The sequence below is a fragment of the Phascolarctos cinereus genome, unplaced genomic scaffold (genome assembly GCF_003287225.1).
Source record: "Phascolarctos cinereus isolate Bilbo 61053 unplaced genomic scaffold, phaCin_HiC Scaffold_2;HRSCAF=192, whole genome shotgun sequence".
Lineage (NCBI taxonomy): Eukaryota > Metazoa > Chordata > Mammalia > Diprotodontia > Phascolarctidae > Phascolarctos > Phascolarctos cinereus.
The window spans coordinates 315,441,534-315,462,330 of NW_027555625.1; the positions used below are offsets into that span (position 1 = coordinate 315,441,534).

General features: G+C 41.0%; 1 protein-coding gene across 2 annotated transcripts in view; it reads left to right on the top strand.

Annotated features, from left to right (window-relative positions):
* Positions 1-20,797, top strand: part of EFCAB8 (EF-hand calcium binding domain 8) — a 136,188-nt gene that overhangs the window by 106,727 nt on the left and 8,664 nt on the right. For both annotated transcript variants that reach the window (XM_020990739.2, XM_020990740.2), the window contains exons 22-24: positions 8,717-8,938; positions 13,130-13,282; positions 15,940-16,108. In XM_020990739.2, coding sequence (XP_020846398.1) covers positions 8,717-8,938; positions 13,130-13,282; positions 15,940-16,108 — 544 coding nt within the window. The remainder of the gene's footprint in view (positions 1-8,716; positions 8,939-13,129; positions 13,283-15,939; positions 16,109-20,797) is intronic.

The window sequence follows — 20,797 nt, forward strand, 5'->3', positions numbered from 1 at the left end:
GGGCTGTGGTTTTGTGTCTGATTTGATATATATGTGAGGCTGTGTTGTTGTTATGTATGAGTATGGCAGGTTGTGTATTTGTGTGAGATTGTGCTGTGGTAGTGTATTGTGAGACTCTTCTATGGGTACATGTGTGACTTGTATTTGGGAGACTTCAGTAAGTATCAAGCTGTTCCCTGGTTGTTTATGTGACTCCATATGTGAGGCTGTGCTGTGGTTGTGTGTGTGTGTGTGTGTGTGTGTGAGGCTGTTGCTATGGTTGTGTGTGTTGGTTGCATGTTGTGTGAGAGGCTGTGGTGTGATTGTGTGTATGACTATGTATGGGACTGTATTGGTGTTTGTGGTGTGTGTGACTGTAACGTTGGGCTATGGTTGTTTGTATGACTTTATATGTGTGTTAGGTTCTGCTGTGGTTGTGTGTGTGACTCTGTGAGGCTGTTTTGTTATTGATATATATATGGCTATGTGAGATCATACTATGACTGCATGTGTTCTGTGTCTGTGTGTGACATGATATGTAAGACTGCTATGATTGTGTGGGACTTATGTATGGATGTATTCTGGCATTGTCTATATGATGCCATGTTTGAGGTTATGCTCTGATTTTGAGCATGAATATGTGTGTTTGTTCTGTCATTGCATGTGAAATTTTGGCTTTGTGTGACTCCACGTGAGGTTAGGCTGTGGTTGTGTGTGTGTGTGTGTGTGAGACTTGAAATGTGGGTGAAGCTGTGTGTGACTCTGTGAGGCTGTTGTGTTGTGTGTGCGACTGTGTGAGATCATACTGTGGTGCTATGCGTGACTTGATATGCACGTTAGACTGTTAGGATTGTGTGGGACTCTATATACGAGGCTCAGTATGTATGAAGACTCCCTGTCTGAGGCTGTGCCGTGATTGTGAATTTGTTCTGTGATTGTGTGTGAGACTTTGGCTTTGTGTGACTCTGTGAGGCTGTGTTGTGGTTGTGCATGTGATGATATGTATGTGAGATTGTGCTGTGGTTGTGTGAGACTTAGGTGTGAGGCTGTTCTTTTGTTGTTGTGTGTGTATGTGTGAGAACCTGTGGTATTTGCTCAATCCTCATCTTTCTTGACATCTCTGCAGACTCTGATGCTGTCCAATGCCCTCCCTCTCCTCTTGGATACTTAGGTTTTCATGACTCTGCTCTCTCCTATTTCTCTTTCCCCTTTTTTGACTGTTCCTCACTTTCCTTTGCTCAGTGGTAGTCCCTCCAGGCTCTGTCCTCTACTGTCGTGTCCTGTCCCCTCCTCTCCTTCCATCTCCTCCCTCCTTCCCTCTCCTCTTCTCTTCTCCCTTTAGACTTTGTGATCTCATCGGCTACCGTGGGTTCAACTATCTGATGATTCCCAGTTCTATATATACAGCCCTAATTTCTCTCCTGAGCTCCAGTCTCTCATCACAAATTGCCTTTTGGGCATTTCTAATTAGGTAACCTGTGGTTGTCCCAAATTGAACATGTCCAAAAGAGAACTCATTTATTTTACTCCTAAACACTACCTTCTTCCCAACTTTTCTATTACTGTTGAGAACACTACCATCTTCTCTGTCATCAGTACTTATAGCTCTGGTGTCATCTTCTACTCCTCATTCACACTCACCCCACAAATACATTTTTTAAAAAACCATCTTGTCGTTTCTATTTTTACAGCTTCTTTCATATATGTCTGCTTCTCTCTATGTGCCCACTCCTCTAGTTCAGGTTCTCTTCCTTCTCTCACCTGGACTGCTGCCATAGCTTTCTCATCAGTCTCCCTGCCTCATCTCTCTCCCTATCCCCATGCCTGCTCCCACAAAACTGCCAAAATGCCTTTCTGAAAGTGTAGGTCCAGCCATGTAGAGCTAACCATGTCACTACCTCCTACCTCCATTCAATAAACTCTCGTGGTTGCCTGTTACCACTAGGACCATAAAGTCCTCTTTCCCAACCCGTTCTTTTCCTCCTTTTCCAATCTTTTTTTAAATTCTCTTCTATACGCTCTATGATCTGGCTACACTGGTGTTCTTGTCTCATTTGTCACTCTTCTCTCCCAACTCTATCAGTGCATTTGCACTGGCATATATATGTGTGTCTGTGGGAATATGCGTAGGCTTGTTTCACTTTGCTTTTCTCTCTTTCTTTATGTAACCTTACGTGTAGTTGTGTGCAACTGTCCTGCTGTGTATTTCTAGTTATGTCTGTGACTGCATCTTCTACTGTATGTGGGTTTCTCTGGCTGTGTATCCTTCTCTTTGGTTGTATATTACAGCATGTCCCCTCAATGTATGTGTATCGTTGTGTAGCTGTGATTCTCTGTGTTTGTGACTGAGTAGGTTTGTGAGTATCTTTAGCTGTGGGAATCTCCTGCTGTGTATGTATGTGGCTTTGTTTTTCTTTATATGAGTGTATCTGACTTTCTGAATACTTCTCTGTGCGGTTGTGTGTCTCTGTGGCCAGGTATGTATTTTTGTATCTTTATCTATATGTGATTCAATCTGTGTTGGACTATGCGGGTATGTCTCTGTGTACATGGGTCTCTATGTATCAATATATGGGTCTTTTTTTTTTTTGGTGAGGCACTTGGGGTTAAGTGACTTGCCCAGGGTCACACAGCTAGTCTCAAGTGTTTGAGACTGGATTTGAACTCAGATCCTCCTGACTCCAAGGCACCACCTAGCTGCCCCTATATAGGTCTTTCTAAGAGGATCTCTTTGGGGTTGTTGCACGCTGTGTTGTTGTATATGTTACGCTCATGTCTCTTTGGCTACGTGTCTTTGTGAGTGTCTCACTGTGTGGTTGTGTGTCTGTTTCTGTCACCTGTTACTAGGAGTGTGTCTGCCAGGGTTTCACCTGGAGTTTGTCTGAACATTTGCGTAGTTTTTCCTCACTGGTGGAGAGACTCTGTGCCTCTGTGAGGGGTGGAGTTTGGGAGGGGGGAGAGGGAGAGAGAGAGAGGGACAGAGAGAGAGACAGAGAGAGACCTAGAGAGAGAGAGAGAGAGAGAGAGAGAGAGAGAGAGAGAGAGAGAGAGAGAGAGAGAGAGAGAGAGAGAGAGAGAGAGAGAGACTGAGAGAGACACAGAGAGAGAGACAGAGAGAGAGAGAGAGAGACTGAGTAGAGAGGAGAGAATGAGAGGGAGAATGAGAGAGAAACAAACTGTAAAGAGAATGAGAGAGAAGAGATGAGGAGAGAGAATGAGAGAGTGAGAGGAGAGAGAAAAAGGAGAGATGGAGAGAGTGAAAGATTGAGTAGAGGAGAGAAAAAGAGAGAGGGAAGGAGGGTGGAGGGAGGGGAGAGAAACAGAGAGAGAGATAGACAGACAGACAGACACACGCACACAGAGACAGGGATAGAGACAAGAGACAAGAGACGAGACCCCACCTCAGTCTCACAGAAAGAGAAATTCCCAAGGTACCTAGCTCAGCAAGCTGGTAATCAGGGATGTACTTGAGATGATGGCTCCTCTATGCGTCAACTTCTTTCAATATTCTTTCTCTCCCTCTGGGCCATTCTTCCTGAAAAGTACCTGAAATTGCACGTGTCTCCCATGATCTCAACACTCTGCTCCTCACATGGCATGGAATACGGAATCATGATTTTACCAATAGGGAGAGTCTTATGCAAATGACCAGGCTTGAACTTTGGGTTATACATATGTTTAGGTACGTGTGGCTGTCTCTCGGTGTGTATCTCTGGGTGTTTCAGTGTATTTGATTCTGTGTGTGCACCTGATTTTTTTGTGTGTGTTCTTCCTGTGTTTTAAAAAATTCTCATTGTTTTATTCTCCCCCCACCTTCCCCCCCCAACATGGTATTTTCATGCCTATTAGTTCTTTTTCTGTGTCTCTATATGCCTTTGAGTATGTGTGCCTGTCTGTCTTGGGGTGTGTATGTGTGTTGGTATGTATGGAATTCTGTCTCTGGTTTGTGTGTATGAGTATCTCTAGGTGTCAATATATCTAGGTGTTTGTCTCTAGGGGGTTTATCTCTGTGAGTTTCTGAATTTGTTTCTGCCTCTCTGTCTGTCTCTGTCTCTCTGTCTCTCTCTGTATCTGTCTTTGGGTTTGCATCTAGCTCTGGGGATATATATATATTTCTGGGTTTATGTCTGCTTGTGGGTGTGTAGTTGGGTCTGTATGTTTCTGTCTCTGTCTTTCTGAGCCTTTCCCAATTCCTCTATATTCTAATGCCTTCTTTCTGTTAGTTGCTATTTATCCTGTGTATAGCTTATTTGTGCACACTTATCTGTTTGTCTTTCTCATTAGATTGTGAGCTCCTCTAGGGCAGGGACTGGGTATGTTGTCTTTTTCTGCCTATGGGAATGGGTATCTCTGTGTCTGGGTGTTGACGATCCGAGTGTCTCTGGATAAATGAGTCTAGTGTATATGTGTCTCTGTGTGTGCCTGTCTTTTAGTCTCTGGATATGTCTGTCCATGGAAATATGTTTCTCTGAGACTCTGTGTTTATGTCTATGTGTGTTTACCTGTCTCCTTGTGTGTCAGTGTGTATGTCTCTGAATATGCGTATGGTTGCAGATGTCTCTTGATGTGTTTGTAGCCATGTCTGTAGCTGTGTGTGTCTCTGTGTTTGCATGTATTTCTTTGGCTCTGTGCTTCTCTTGATGTGCTTATAGATACATATCCCTCTCTTTTTCTGTTTGTGCCTTATATGGCTGTGTGTATATATGTGCTTGTCTTGCTGCATTGGCTTGCATGGCTATATGGAGGTCTCTTGCTGTATGTGTGGTTTGTGGCTCTGTTTATGGGTGTCTCTTGTTCCATGTAGAGGTGTGTGTATGTGTGTGTCTAACAAGACCTGTGTGTGGTTTGTGATGCTGTGTGTGTGTGTGCCTTTTGCTGCCCATGTGGCATTGTATGTGTGTGTGTCTCTTTATATTGGCTTAAGTGGCTGTATAAATATTTGTACCTCTCTTGCTGCATGTGTAATTTATGTGGCTCTGTTTATATGCGTGGCTCTTGCTCAATGTATGACTTTGTGTATGTGTGCATGTCTTACTCTCCTTGTGGTTTGTGAGGTTCTGTGTGTGCCTCTCTTGTTCTATATGTGGCTTTGTTAATATGTTTGGATGTCTTGCTGCTGCTTGTGTGGCTTTGTGTAGGTGTGTGTCTCTCTTGATGCATGCATGGCTATGTGAATGTGTATACCACTGTAGGTGGCTTTGAATGGCTCTCTTGTTGCGTATGCAACTCTGTGCTCCTTATTTACTGACTGTGACTGTGTGTGTACTGCTCTTGCTACATGTGTTACTTTGTGTGTGCGTGTGCGCACCTCTCTTTTGACATGTGTATGGTTGTGTTCATGCCTGTCATCCAGTGTGTGGATGTATGTTTTTGTTTGCTTCTCTTGCCACATTTGTGGCTATGTGTATATATGTGCATCTCTTGAATGTGTGGCAGCGTGTATTTCTTGCTGCATACATGCTTTCTGTATGTATCTCTTGTGTGGCTGTGTTTATGTTTGTGTTTCTCATGCTGTGTGTATGTGTGTGTGTGTGTGTGTGTGGTCTGTGTATATTTCTCTTGCTGTATGTGTGATTGTGCTTATAAGCCTAGCTTGCTGCATATGCAGCTGTTGTGTGTATTTGTGCCTCTTTTTATGCAAGCATGGTTGTGTGTGTGTACGTATTTCTTTTTTCCCTTTTTTTCTTAATGTATTTCGATTTATCACAATCACTTTCATAAGCTTTTGAGTTTTAAATTTTTCTCCTCCTCCCTCCACCCCTCTTTCCCCAAGATGGCGCACAATCCAATATAGGCTATACATATACATTCCTATTAAACATATTTTCACATTACTCATGTTGTAAGGAGGAATTAGAACCAACAGAAGGAACCACAAGAAAGAGGAAACAAAACAGAAGGAAAAAAAAGAGCAAATAGTATGCTGCCATCTGCATTCAATTCCATAGTTCTTTCTTTGGATGTGGATAGCACTTTCTTTTCTTTGTCTTCTTTTTTTTTAGGCAGTTGGGGTTAAGTGACTTGCCCAGGGTCACACAGCTAGTTAGTGTCAAGTGTTTGGTCTAAGGCCAGATTTGAACTCAGGTCCTCCTGACTTCAGGGCCAGTGCAGTATTCACTATGCCACCTAGCTGCCCCATAGCATTTTCCCTCATGAGGCTTTTGGAGATGTCTTAGATCCTTGCATTGCTGAGAAGGGCTAAGTCTATCAAAGTTAGTCATCGCACAGTGTGGCTGTTACTGTGTACAATGTTCTCCTGGTTCTGCTCACTTTACTCAGCATCAGTCCATACAAATCTTTCCAGGTTTTTCTGAAGTCTTCCTGCTCATCATTTCTTATAGCACAATAGTATTCCATTACATTCATATACCACAACTTGTTCAGCCATTCCCCAAGTGATGGGCATCCCCTCAATTTCCAATTCTTTGCACCACAAAAAGAGCTGCTATGAATATTTTTGTACATGTAGATCCTTTCCCCTTTTTTATGATCTTTTTGAGATTCAGACCTAGTAGTGGTATTGTACAGTTTGATCACCCTTTTGGCATAGTTCCAAATTGCTCTCCAGAATGGTTGGATCAGTTCACAACTATACCAACAATATGTTAGTGTTCCAATTTTCCCACATCTTCTCCAACATTTGTAATTTTTATTTTCTATCATGTTAGCCACTCTGATAGGTATGAGGTGGTATTTCAGTGTTGTTTAATTTGCATTTCTCTAATCAATAGTGATCAGTGTGTCTCTTTCCTGCTGCCTGTGTGAATGTGTTTATGTGTGTCTGTGTGTGTCTTTTGCTGCATGTATGGCTATGTGTATGTACATCTTTTGCTGCGTACATGACTGTGTTTTTACATGCCTCTCATGTCACATGTGTGGCAACGTGTCTTCCTCCTGCGGCTGTTGGGCTTTGAACGCACGTGCATCTTTCTTGCTGTATGCATCTGTGTTTATGTCTGTATGTTTCTTGCTACATGTGTGGCTCTCTACATGTGTATCTTGTTGCATGTGGGCTGTGTGTACGTGTTTGCGTCTCTCTTGCTGCATGTGTGGCTTTATATATGTGTGTGGCTCTGTTTGTGTGAGTGCCTCTCTTGTTCTGTGCCTGGCTGTGTTTATACATAGCTCTTGCTACATGTGTGAGAGATACATACAGTGACACATGTAATGAGAATCATGGCTGACCCAGTCACACGCACAGCAAGAGTCCCGTACATGCACAGTCTCACACATGGTAAGAAATATTTACATACGCAGCTAGAGAGTGCTTTGCGTATGTTTTTGCCTTTCTTGCTGTATGTGTGGCTAGATGTATGCAGGTGTATCTCTTACTGCATGTGTGGCTGTGCGTGTATTTGTCTCTTGTTGCTGGTATGACTGCTTTTAGGAGTGCGTCTTGTTGCACAAGTGACTATGCTGCACATAGGACTTTATGGCTGTTTGTATCTTTCTTGCTATAGGTATGACTGTGTATATGTGTGTACCTCTCTTACAACATGTGTTTCTGTGTGAGTAGGTGTGTGCCTTTTTTGCTGCATGTATGGTGGTGTATTTGTGTCTGTTTTGCAGCATCTGTGTTGTGTATTTGTGTTTCTCTTGCTCCATGTGTGGCTGTGTATACTGTATGCTGCTCTTGCTGCTTGTGTGCTGATGTATATGTCTATCTGTCTCTTGCTGCTTGTGTGGCTGCGTGTCTGTTTAGGTGTCTCTTGCTGCCTGTGTAGCTATGTTTAGATATGCTTCTCTTTATGCATAAGTGGCTGAGTGTGCCCTTCTTGCTGAATGTGTGACTGTGTGTACCTTTTCACATGTGTAGCTGTATGTGTGTGTGTCTTGCTGCACATGTAGCTCTGTGTGTGTGTGTGTGTGTCTCTCTCTCTCTTGTTGCATGGGTAGCTATGTAGATGAGTTTCTCTCTGGATGGGTGTGTAGCTGTATGTATGTGTATGTGTCTATATATGTCTCTTCCTGCACATGTGACTGTGTGTCTGTTAAGTCTCTTTTTCTGCCTATGTAGCTGTGTTTAGCTATGCCCCTCTTTTTGCATATGTCCTGGGTGTGCCCTTCTTGCTGAACGTGTGCCTGTGTATACCTTTCTTGCATATGTAGTTGTATATAAATGTCTCTCTTGCTGCATGTGTGGCTGTGCATATCTTTCTTCCTGGGTGTGTGGCTCTTTTTATATGTACTTCTCTTGTTGACTGTGTAGCTTTTGTATTTCTCTTGTTCCATGTATGGCTGTGTATTTATATTTGTTTCTTTTGCTGAATGTGTGGCTTTTTGTATATATATGCTTCTTTTCCTGAATGTGTAGCTATGTGTGTGTTTGCTTTGTTGTTTGTTTGTGTGTGTATACTTCCCTTGCTTTGTGTTTGTATGCCTCTCTTGCTGTGTGTGTATGCTTCACTTGCTGCATATGTAGACTGTCTGATTGAGTGTGGTTGTACCTTTCTTGCTGCATGTGGGGCTGTGTGTGTGTGCCTCTGTGTATGTGTGTGAGTCTCTCACTGATGTTGTGTATGTTGCTATTTGTATATATGTACCTTTCTTGCTGCTTGTATAGCTGTGTGTATGTGTGTCTTGCTGCTTGTATGGCTTGTATGACTATGTATGTCTATGACTTTCTTACTGTAGTTGGTGACTGTCTCTCTCTATGTCTGAGTCACTGCCACAAAGGCTTTGACTGGTGTGGGAGAGACAGCAGATGCCCTCAGCTAAGAGCATTTCTCCCCTGCAGATAATTTTCCTGCCCACTCGGCTTCGGACCCCTCGAACAGCCACCCTTCTGAGCAGTGCTGGCAATGGCTATATTTATGCCTGGTCAATTCATGACAAAGGGGGCTTGTTGGGAAAATTCCAACCAGCAGGTAATCAGTATCAGGATTCAGTTGTTGGTGCCATGGTCAGTGATGAAAAGGACTGGATCTTAATAACTGGGGACTCCAAAGGCCACCTTAAGGTGAGTGTGGGGTTTCATGTTAGGGCTGAGAGATCAAAAAAATTATTTCAGTTAATTTATGGTCTCTTTCTCCCTTACTTTCAATTTTATTTTTTGCCAAGGCCAACCCCTCCTCGTATGCCCTCAATTCTGTTCATTCATTCATTCATTCATTCATTCATTCATTCATTCATTCATTCATTCAACAACTACTTTTTACTAATCCTTGCACTAGACTGGAGACCTAAAGACAAAACCAAGATTGTCCTCAAGGGCAAGAATTGTTTTTGTCTTTATTTTCCCAGTGCTTACTTAGCACGGTGCCTGGCACATAGTAAGTGACAAAATTGTGTTGATTGATTAAATACAAAATATGTACAAAACACATACTAATTTGGTTGAAGGGAACACATTTGTTACTGAGGGGTGGGGTGGGCAGAATAGGTTTTGCATAAGAGGTACAACTGAATTGCGCCTAGAAAGAAGCTAGGAATTATGAGTCAGAAATGAGGAGGGGGTACATCCCAGGCGAGGGAGGCAGTCTGTGCAAAGAAACAGAGACAGGAGATTGGAATCTTAGGTGAAGGGAACAACAAATGGGATGTTTAGACAGAAGTGTAGGGTGAGCAAAGGGGTATAAAGTATAATAAGACTGGGAAAGGTGGGCTGGAGTGATTGTGAAAGGACTTACTTGCCAATGGAAGAGTTTGTATTTTATCTTAGAGATAGCTGGTAGCCAATGCAGTTTCTCGAGTAGGGGAGTAACGGTAATATCTTTGCTTTAGGAGCATCCATTTGGAAGTTGTGTGGAAGATGGATTAGGGAAGGAAAAGGTTTGAAGCAGGGGGACCAATTAGGAGCCTTTTACAGTAATTAAGGGAAGTGATGATGTGGACTTAACTTAGGGAATTGATACATGAGTGGAGGGAGAGAAGGGGACAGATGTGAGAGATGGGCAAACATGAAGAAAGAACAGCCAAGACTTGGCAACTGCTTAGGCAGCTGAGGGACACAGTAGATAGAGCACTGGGCTTGAAGTTGGAAAGACCTGAGTTCAAATCCCGCCTTAGACACTACTTGTGTGACTCTGGGCGAGTCACTTAACTGCTTTTTGCCTCAGTTTCCTCAACTGTAAAGTGGGGATAGTAATGGAAACTGCCTGGTTGCAGGGCTTTTGTGAGGATCAGATGAGATTGTATTTGCAAAGTTCTTAGCATAGTATCTGGCCCATAATAGGCACTATAGAAATGCTTATTCCCCTCCTCTCCCTTCCCCCTTGTGACCCTAGACAAGTCACTTCATTTCTTTCTCAGGTTGGACTTGTGAGCCTCTATGGCACCTTCTAGATTTAAATCTGCGATCTAGAGATAAATGCCAGAATGTGAGGGGGAGGTAAAAACAAAACAGTTACAGTGAAATTGGGAACTGGACTTCCTGGAAGGACAGTACTGTCCTTGGAAGAAATAGAGACATTAGAAAGTATTTTTTTTCAAATAATGAAGAAATAAATGAAAAAGAATTAAGTGCTTGCTATGTGCCCAACCTAAAGCTTCAATCCTAATGGGAGAGACAATACACAAAGTGAAGTAGGGATGGGTCATTGGGCATAGGGTAGTTGACATGTCCTATCTGTAGCAGTGAGGATTTAGTTATAGTTCATAGAGAAGAGGAATGAGAGGAGGTTGGCAGGGAGAACATGGCTGAAGAGTGAGGAGAAAAATGAGGCATGGTTATTAAGACTTTCTTGAAATAGTGGTCTAGGAGAAGCATTCATCAATCAGGGCATAGGAGGGTCCAGGGTGGAAGTTTCTCTCGGGGTGGCAAGGCAGTTGGTAATGAGAAGATGGCCAGAGATCAGAAAGTTTTTGGGCATGTTGAATTTAAGATGTCTACAGATTATCCAGTTGGGAATGCCTAAGAGGTAATTGCTAATACAGGAGAAAGAGATCATGAGATTATAGATTTAGAAATGGAAGGGAGAAGGCCCAGAGAAGTTGTAAGTTTCCCAAAGTCACAAGGGATTGCCAGAGGGCTTTATATATAGATCTGGGAGTCATACACATGGAGATAATAGTTGAACCCATGAGATCACCAAGAGAGTATGTAGAGAGAGGAGGGCCCAGAACTGAACCCCAAGATACACTGCACGTGTAGTGGGAGGGACATAGATGCTGATTCAGCAAATGAGACTAAAGAGAGGCTAGACAGATGAGAGGAGAACCAGGAGAGAGCAGGGTCATGGAAATTCAGGGAGGAGAGTCCTCAGGAAAAGGGAGTGATTAGCAGTGTCAAATTCTACAGAGAATGCAAGAGGAAGTCCTGAAAAGCAGAGGCCATTGGACTTGGCAACCAAACATCACTGTCGGAGAGAGGAGTGTGAATGATGAAGTATGGAGACAAGGTATCAAGGAGTTAAAAAGTGACTGAGAGGAGAAAAACATGGAAGCAAGAAGTAAAGACAGTTTTCCCCCTAGGAATTTGGCTGTGAAAGAGAAAAGCTATAGAGGGGATGGTAGGATCAAGTGAAGGTTTTTAAGTAAAGCTGGCCTTTTTGGAGATCCTCAAAAAAGGACTTGGAGCCAAGGAGGGCAGAGCTACCTTTGGACAGGCAAGCCCTTCTTCTAGTGTCCTTAAAGTCCCGAGGGAGTTTAGAATTTATCCAGGGGCAGTTGCCAAAATGCTGTTGTTTGATCCTAACCTTGAAGCTGCCCGTTAGTGAAAAGATCAAAGACTGTATGTCTATGGAGCTAATTTGCCTTTGTGGACTGACAGCAGTTCACCAACATCTCAACCAGTGCCAAGTTAGATGCTGCTTGCCAGAGATGGGGAAGAGCCTCACCAGCTATGAATCCAACATTCATTCTGAGCCAGGAAAGACTAATCAGCACCTAGACACCCTGTCCTGAAATCCATGTGATAGTAAACCTGGAAGCAGTGAGAGCCAAATGGGGCACCCAGGGAGCTAGGCTACAAGTCAAAGGCAGTGCTGCTGACAGTTTGGGATTTCCACCAGGCATCATGCCTGTGGTGCTTATCAAACCAACCTCTTCTGCCTCAGCTGTCTCTGCATGATTAGCAGTGAGAGCAGATGGTTGACGAGGGACTGAGAAAAGCGATATAAGCCAGATTTGAGCTCTGGAGACGAGTCTTCTTGACTCCAGGCCCAGCACTCTCTCCACCGCACCACCTGGCTGCTTAAGCATGCTGTTATTTTTAAAGGCTTGTCAATGGTGTATTGCTGGTTTGCATTGTTTGCTCTTATGCATATTTGCTTGTGGATATGAATGGATATGAATGTACTGTTGTGATATGTACATGGAATGTGTCTTGTGTGTAGTTTAGATAGGTAGTTTCTCAAACAGCTTGTCAATTGATGCTGTGAATTGTGCTGAGTCTGTTGTATGTACTATTGGTGCACATTTCCTGTGAGTGACACCTTTGAGATGATTACCTAGGTGCTAAGATAGTTATCCTTATACTTTGAGGTGCTGATGTTTACTTTGCTGCTTTTATTGGAATTTGAAAGAAGTTAAGTTTATCACGAGTGATTTTCAAGGGATTTTAAAATGTTTTAGCTTGGGGGAGAATGTTACCAGCCTTTTTAAGAGCTTCCCCAAAAAGGGATTATACAGAAAGCAAGGAAACAGAGCTGCTGCTAGGCTGTCCCTTTTCAAGCCTCCTCTTAGCTCTAAGGACCATGGGGCTTCAGACTTCACCTGAAGGCAAACTGTCCAGAGTATTATTGCTTGACCCTGACTTTGGGGGGGGGGGAAGTTGGGGGAGAGGCAGCAGAAAAAGCCAAGCAAGAGATGGAGAAGCAAGGAAGGAGGAAAAGAAACTGATCATAATGAGTTCAGGCTCACAGGGAGATCCTATATGCTGAACTCTACCGTGGGAGGTTGAGCTGAGTGATGTTAGGTATTTCCATTCCTCAGCAACAGAAAATGTCAGACTCATCCAGCAAGTATCCACAATGTAGGAATGGGTACTGTAGGTGAGGCTATCTTATGTTGACTCTCCCAGTGACTAGTACTTTCTTTCCTGGCCATGAGACTTATAACTGAGATCTTCACCCTTTGTTCAGGGATGTGGCTGGAGCTTTGAGGGCTTGGATTTGGGAGGGAAAAGGGGCAGGGGCAAGGGTTTGGGTAGTAAAAACCTGTAGTGAAAATGGATTCAAACAGGATTACTAACCCAACCTCTGGTTCCTAGATCTGGGATATCAAGGATTACTGTAGGCTGGCCAGTGAACAGAAGACATTCTCTGTCAGAGAAGAAAGAGTTGCTCAGGAAAATATTTACTGGAATTTAACTCGTGCGGGCAATCGAGTGGAAATACAGCAGGAACCACTGGAAACTGAGGAGGTAGGAGGGATTCTGGACGAATATTCCCCTGGTTCCCATTAATAGTAAAGTGTTTCTGGTCCCATTGAGGTGCTAAGGATGGGACTAGAAAGGGGTGGGTGGGACTCTAGTTCCTTTGTGTTTCATTACCAGTTGCCACATCTCTCTCTCTTTCTCTCTTGCAAAGTACTTTTCAAACCTTAAAGTGTTATATAAACGCTTGCTATTATTATACTTTTTTTTTCAATGAACAAGCGTGTATTTTTTCTCTCTCTCCTCTCCTCCCCCTCCTTTGAGGTGATGGTGGGGGACAAAATTTTTGGAGAAATATACATGTCAAGCAAAATAACTTCCTACTTAGGTCATGTTAAAAATATGTCTTGTTCTGCTTATTTAAGCTATTCCTTCTTCATCAAGAGGTCAGCATTCTTCATCATCACTCCCCTGGAATCTTGGTTGGTCATTGCATTTGATCTGAAGTCTTATCTTTCAAAGTTGTTAGTTTTTATATTGTTGTTATAATATAAATCATTCTCTTGGTTTTACTCACTTTGTTCTGTATCAGTTCAAAGTCTTCCCACGTTTCTCTAAAACCTTCTCTTTTTTTGTTCCTTACTGCACAATAGTATTCCATTATATTTATATGACATAATTTGTTCAGACATTCCCTAGTTGATGGGTATTCCCTATGTAGTTTACAAATTATCTGTTACAGGCATTCTGTTAAGCAGACTTTCTGGTTAGGAATCTATACCTATGGAATCATAGATTCCTGAAACTGAAGTAATAATGATGGAAGCCTGAATGACTTTTTGTAAATTGAATTTTTCTAAGTTGAATCTTCATTTTTCTACTGTTTGACTAAATCAGGACAGCTCAGTGGAGCAGAGGATAGAGCCCCTGGCTAGAGTCAGGAAGACCTGAGTTCAAATGAAGATTTAGATACTTCCTAGCTGTGTGACCCTGGGCAAGTCACTTAATCTCTGTTTGTTCGGTTTTTTTCATCTGTAAAATAGGGATAATAATAGCACCTATCTCTTAGGGTTGTGACGATCAAAAGAAATGATGATTGTAAAGTGCTTAGCACAGTGCCTGGCTCATAATAAGTGCTATGTTAATGTTTAACTATTATTATTATCATTATTATTAAATACTTTTCAGAGCCTTGAGTTTCTTGGTCACTTGTTAAACATTTATGAATTACATATTGTATATACAATATTATCCTTTTCTCTTCTAGCCTGTCTATCAAGTGGTTAGTGAGGTGAGAAACCAGGGCATAGCAGGAAAAGAATTAGGAGTCAGAAAGCTTCAGAAGACCTAGCATGGGGGTTCTAGCTGATGCTTGCTAGCTAGCTTTGAGACTGCACAAATCACTCAGTTCCCAGGAAGCCTCATGTTGCTTATCTGTCCAGTAGAAATGGCAAACCTGGCTCTGCCTATTTCATGGGGCTGTCAGGATACAATTCTATAAGTGGATAGGAAAATATTAAGTCTTTTTTTAGTATACTTCAATAAGGTAGCAACGTTGTTGCTATTTAGTGATCCTCCAGAACTGGCTGGTCTTAGTCAATGTTTTTGTAAAGTCAATAGTTTCTGGGCATAGTGGTACACTCCTATAATCCCAGCAATTGGGGAGGCTGAGAGTGGCTCTTAAGCTTGGGAATGCTGAGCTGAAGTCAGTGGGCTACACAGTTCAGCTGCGCATACTAAGTTTGACATCACTGTGGGGAGTTCCCAGATTGCCTAAGTGGATGAACTGTCCAGGGCTGGAAAATAGAGCAAGTCAAAGCTCCTGTGCTGATCTCTAGTGGGATTTTGTCCTTGAGTAACCCCCTGCATTTCCAGCCTAAGGGAGCTGGGGTGACCTTTAAAAAAATAAAGTGAATTATTACCTTGTAGTTTATCTATTACATAGATCTGGATTTTTGAATCGTGGGTTTCTTTAAAGTAGGCCCACTTATCAATTTTCTAGTTATTCCAAGTTGTGTGTCTAGTTAATTAATAATTTTCTTTTCAGGACACAGATTTAGTTTGGAGTAATTCTTTTTGTATAAGTAGGCAGTAGATATATTAGTTTGGATAATTTTACTTTAGAACCTTTACTTTAGTCCTATTATATAATTTCATTCATTCTTTCAATGAATGTAAGTTTCTTGAGCTTAAGGTCTGTTTAAATATTGTCTTTGTATTTCCTGTGTTTAGCAATGTGCCTAGGATATAGTAGGCTTTTCACAAATGTTTGTTGACTGAACAAATACTTATTAAGTTTATTATGTGTTATACAGTTCCTTTGCTGGACATTCAAAGTAGAAAAGACAACGTTCCTCTTCCCAAGAAACATATCATCTAGTATTTTATCTTCACAAAAACTCTGGTAAATGAATATGGGTTATCTCCCCATTTTACAGATAAGTACACCAAGATTCAGAAAGGATGATTTGCATGTAACTTTACACAGGGAATTGGTAGAGCCAATCAGAGACTACAATTCTTGATTGATATCTTTAAATCAATGCTAAACTGAACATCATTTTTTTTTAAATTAAAGGGGCTCATCTCTTTGGGCTATCATTTTCCCCATCTGTAGAACAAGGGCATTGGACAAAGTGATTTTGGACAAAGGACCCTCATATCACTAATATTCTATGAACCATGAACCTGTCTGTCTCCCATAGGTCATTGGTAGCCATGTCATTTCCCTAATCCCTCCAGAGCTCCTGATCTCCTGGCAGGCTCATAATGATGGTGTGACTGATGTTGCCTTTGGGGAATGTTTCCATGTGATCATCAGTGCTGGTGCAGACTTTAATGTCAAGGCCTGGAAGATCTCTGGCGAGGCTATTGGTATGGATGCTTTTGGTGGGAATCTTTCATTTTATTTTTCAGTTAACAGGCATTTTACTTTATCTTCCTCCTACTCCCTCCCTTCAAAAAAAAATTGAAAAGAGAAGAAACATAAAACTCGTATTCCCCTAAAAAAATAGAAAAGAGAAGAAAAATAAAACCCTTGTAACAAATATGCATAATCAAGCAAAACACATTCCTGATTTGGTTATGTCCCCAAATGTGTATTTTACATCAAGATTTTTGTCCTTCAGTTCTTTGTCAGGAGGTGGGCACTATATTTCAACATTAGTCCTCTGGAATGATTAGAGTTCTTAATTCTTTAAAAGGTAAACAGCTTTAAACTGGTCTCCTGGTTCTACTTGCTTCATTTTACATCTCTTATAAGTCTTTTCAGGTTTGTCTGAAACTATTCCTTTCGTTTCTTATGGCACAATTTCATTACATTAATATACTATAATATTTACCTATTCTTAGGTCCTTTTGAATCCTTGGCTCTATTTGTCAATTCCCTTCACTCTGTCCCTGTTAGAATAATTGTTGCTATTTTGTGACCATTGTCTGTGGTGCAATGCTAACATGTAGCCATGGTCTATCAGTGTTATGTGATGGTGAATCACCAGGTTGTGATGCATGTATCCACATAATCTGCTCCTGCCCCTCAAACTCAATTTATTCAGCTCTTGGTTATCAGTTTCAATGGCCAGGAAATCATTAGCACAAATAAGCTGCCTCCCCCTTCCCTCCAGCTGATCCTGCCAAAAAATCCAAAATGCCCTACCACCAAGAATAATCCCAAACAAAACTAACACAAATAGTAATTCTATATGATCCAAAAATTATTTCTTATTTTTTTCTTGGAAATGAGTTGTATGACTCTTTTGGGAAGGATGTGTGTGTGTGGGCTTTCCTTTATAGTTTTGTCTCTCTAAGGGGCTCTTAATAACATCTTACATGTACAGGACATTTCACCATTTTCAAAGCACTTTCAGATTTATGACTTTGCTTCTTACAACTTTGTGATGACTTTAGGGCAGCGATTTCCCAAGTGTCCTTATTGATCTCTACCGGAGGAGTGCAGATATTTCAGAGGCTAATGCTGTGTAGTCATAGATAATTGGGGTTTTGTGTGTGATTCTACACACAAAAGTTTGGGGTTTGGTGTATGACTGCTGTGTACTTTTAAACATAACTTGTCTGGTCCTCAATGTCATAGCTTAAAGTCGTAACAAAATGGCAGCAGCATAACATAAGAGTCGAATGAGTAGCAGACAACAGGAGCCGATTTCTTTCCTTTTTTTTCCTCCCTAATTAGGATTTCAGGTTTTGATGGGAGTGAGGTAGGGGTGGAGAAGGAGCTTTTATTTGTACCCCAGAGGATTCCCCACTTTCCCTTTCTTCCCATTTCTAACCTAAAGTAATTTATGGAACTTAGCAATGTAAGTTTAGATAGGACACTGCATTGAGAGACCTGAGTTCTTCTCCCGCCTTTATTAGTAACTCATTTTGTGACTTTGGGCAAACCAAATTACCTTTCTGGGCCTCAGTTTCTTTTCAAAAATGACTCTCCTTGGTGTCCATTTCGGGATAGTTGTGAAGGTTAGATACAACAGGAACATTACTTGAAAAGTAGAAAGAGCTCTACAATCATAGTTATATTGTGGCTAAGACAACTTAGAAGATCTGGGAATGGGAGCCCCCAGCACAGACATTTTACTTGGGGGAAACTTCTGAACTGTCACTGGAGACCCCTCAGCACCCACAGCCTGTGTGCTCAACCTGGGAGAGAAAGGAGGGAGGGACTTGATTCCTTCTCTATTTATCAGTCACCAAGTATTTATTAATTGCAGACTATGTGTGTGCTAGGTACTATGGATACAAAGACTAATATATTTTCTTGTTGCCACCCCTAGTTTCCCCTTCCCCACATTGCTTTTCCTGTTAGAAATTTCATCCCATACCCCTATTTCCTTTTTAAAAAACATTATCAAACACTTCTTCTTCCTTCCACTGGAAACAAAAAGAGAAGAAAAACCTCTTGCATAGTCAAGCAAGACAGTGTGATATTGGTCACATCTAAAAAGATGTGTCTCATTCTGCATATTAGTCTATGACACATCTGTCATGAGATGGGTGGCATTCGTTATCATCTCTCCCCTAGAATCATGATTGATTATTACATTGATCAGAGTTCTTAAGTATTTCAAAATTGTTATTACAATTTTGATGTTATATTAGAATTTTTCTCCTGTTTCTACTGACTTTGTGTATCAGTCCATACAAATATTTCAATTTTTTTCTGAAACTATCTCTTCATTTTCTTAAAGCATAATAGTTTTACATTATATTTGTACAGCATAATTTGTTTAGCTGTTCCCCAATTGATAGGTACTACCTTATTTTCTAGTTCTTTATCATCACAAAAAGAGCTTTTATACACACACACACACACACACACACACACACTCTTCCTTAAATGGGACCTTTTCTTCTTTCTTTGATATCCTTGGAGTAGAGGGCTAATAAGTAGTGGCATTGCTGGGTCAAAAGGTATTATAATTTAATAACTTTTTTGGGCATAGTTCCAAATGGTTTTTAAGAATGGCCAGACCAGTTCACAGTTCTGACAATAAGTTGGTGTTCCTGTTTTCCTGCAGCTTCTCCCAACATTTGTTTTTTTACCTTTTTTGTCAGCTTTGCCAATTTGATAGGTAGGAGGCAGAACTTCATAGTTGCTTTAATTTGCATTTTTTCTAATTATTTTCATTTAGCCATAGCTGGTTTACATTTCTAATGTAAATATTCTAATGCAGTTAGGTGGTGCAGTGTATAGGGTATTGGGACTGGAGTCAGGAGGACCTGAGCTGAAATTCGGCATTAGACACTTACTAGCTGTGTGACCCTGGGCAAGTCACTTAAACTTGTTTGTCTCAGTTTCTCCACCCTTAAAATAAGCTGCAGAAGGAAATGGCAAACCACTCCAGTATCTTTGCCAAGAAAACCCCAAAAGAGGTCACGAAGAGTTAGACATGACTGAAAACAAAGTTTGCATTTCTTGCCTTGAGAACTGCCTGTTCATATCTTCTGGCCATTTATGAATTGAGGGATGGCTTTTATTCTTATGAATTTGAATCAATTTCTTATTTATTTTGGAAATGAGACTTTTATCAGAGAAACTTGCTGTTAATAGTTTTCCCAGTTAACCATTTCCTTCTAATCTTAGCTGAATTGGTTTGTATAAAAAACTTTCACATACTTTCCCCCCTCTCTATACTCCCTGGCCACTCCTTACATAGAAGAAGAGGAGTGTGGAAGAGCAGTGAAACCAGCTCCACTGGTCTATACTTGATGCAAAAAGCCTGCTCCTTTTATCTTCCCTTCACCCAGACCCCAATTACATTCTTACTCTTTCTTTATTTCCTTTTAAATTTTTCTTCATGATTCCCCTCCACCCCCAATTTAGAAATTTTTTTTTTGGTTATAACAGTCTTTACCCTAGATCTCCCTCTGTTTCATTTATCACCTTTCTTCTCTCCCCGTTTCCTCCTGTTTCCCTTTTGAGTTGATTGTATTCCTACAGCAAACTATTTGTATGTTTTATACATCTGTATTCTATCCTTCTTTTATGAGTTCAGATGAAATTGAAGTTCAAGTGATGTTCTCCTCCTTCCTAATTCGTAAAGACTTTTACTTGGGCCATCATAACAATTATATGAGATCCTCCTTCATTCCTCCCCTTTTCTTTCTTACGGCATCCTTCCCATCTTCTTTTATTTCTTCTTTTAAGATCATCGACATATAACAAAAACCTCTCCCAAGTGACGCCCTATGCGACTTCTGATGACATTGTAGTTCTTAGGGGAAGCTTGTATTATCCTCCCCCTCCCCCACTATTAGAAAGTAAGCACTTTTTTCTTGTAAAGGCTTTACCTCATTACTCACTTGTATTTACCTTTTATGTTTGTATGTCAAAGTTTCTATTGAGCTCTGTTCTTTTTATCAGGAATGCTTGGAAATATTAAAGTTCATTCAATAAAAGTCTGTTCTCCTCCTTATAGCATGATACTCAGTTTTTATGGGTAAGTTATTCTTGGTTGTAAACCCCTGTCTTCCACCTTTTGAAATACTGTCCCGTCTCTCTGTCTGTTTACAGTGGCGGCTGTTTAATTTTATGTGATTCTGACTGTGGTGCGTTGGTACTTGAGCTCTTGCTTTCTGGCTACTTGCCATATTTTTTTTTCTTTGACCTGGAAGCTCTGGGTTTTAGCTCTGATATTCCTGGAAATTTTCATTTTGAAGTTTCTTTCAGGAAATGATCAGTGGATGTTTTCTGTTTTCACTTTGTCCTCTGGTTCTAAAATACCTCGGCAATTTTCTTTGATCATTTCTTTAAATGTATTTTTGGTCATGGATTTCAGGTTAGTCCTATGATTCCTAAGTCATTTTTCTTTTTCTTTTTCTTTCTTTCTTTCTTTCTTTCTTTCTTTCTTTCTTTCTTTCTTTCTTTCTTTCTTTCTTTCTTCTTTCTTTCTTTCTTTCTTTCTTTCTTTCTTTCTTTTTCTTTCTTCCTTCCTTCCTTCCTTCCTTCCTTCCTTCCTTCCTTCTTCCTTCCTTCCTCTTCCTTCCTCTTCCTTCCTTCCTTCCTTCCTTCTTTTTCTTTCTTTCTTTCTTTCTTTCTTTCTTTCTTTT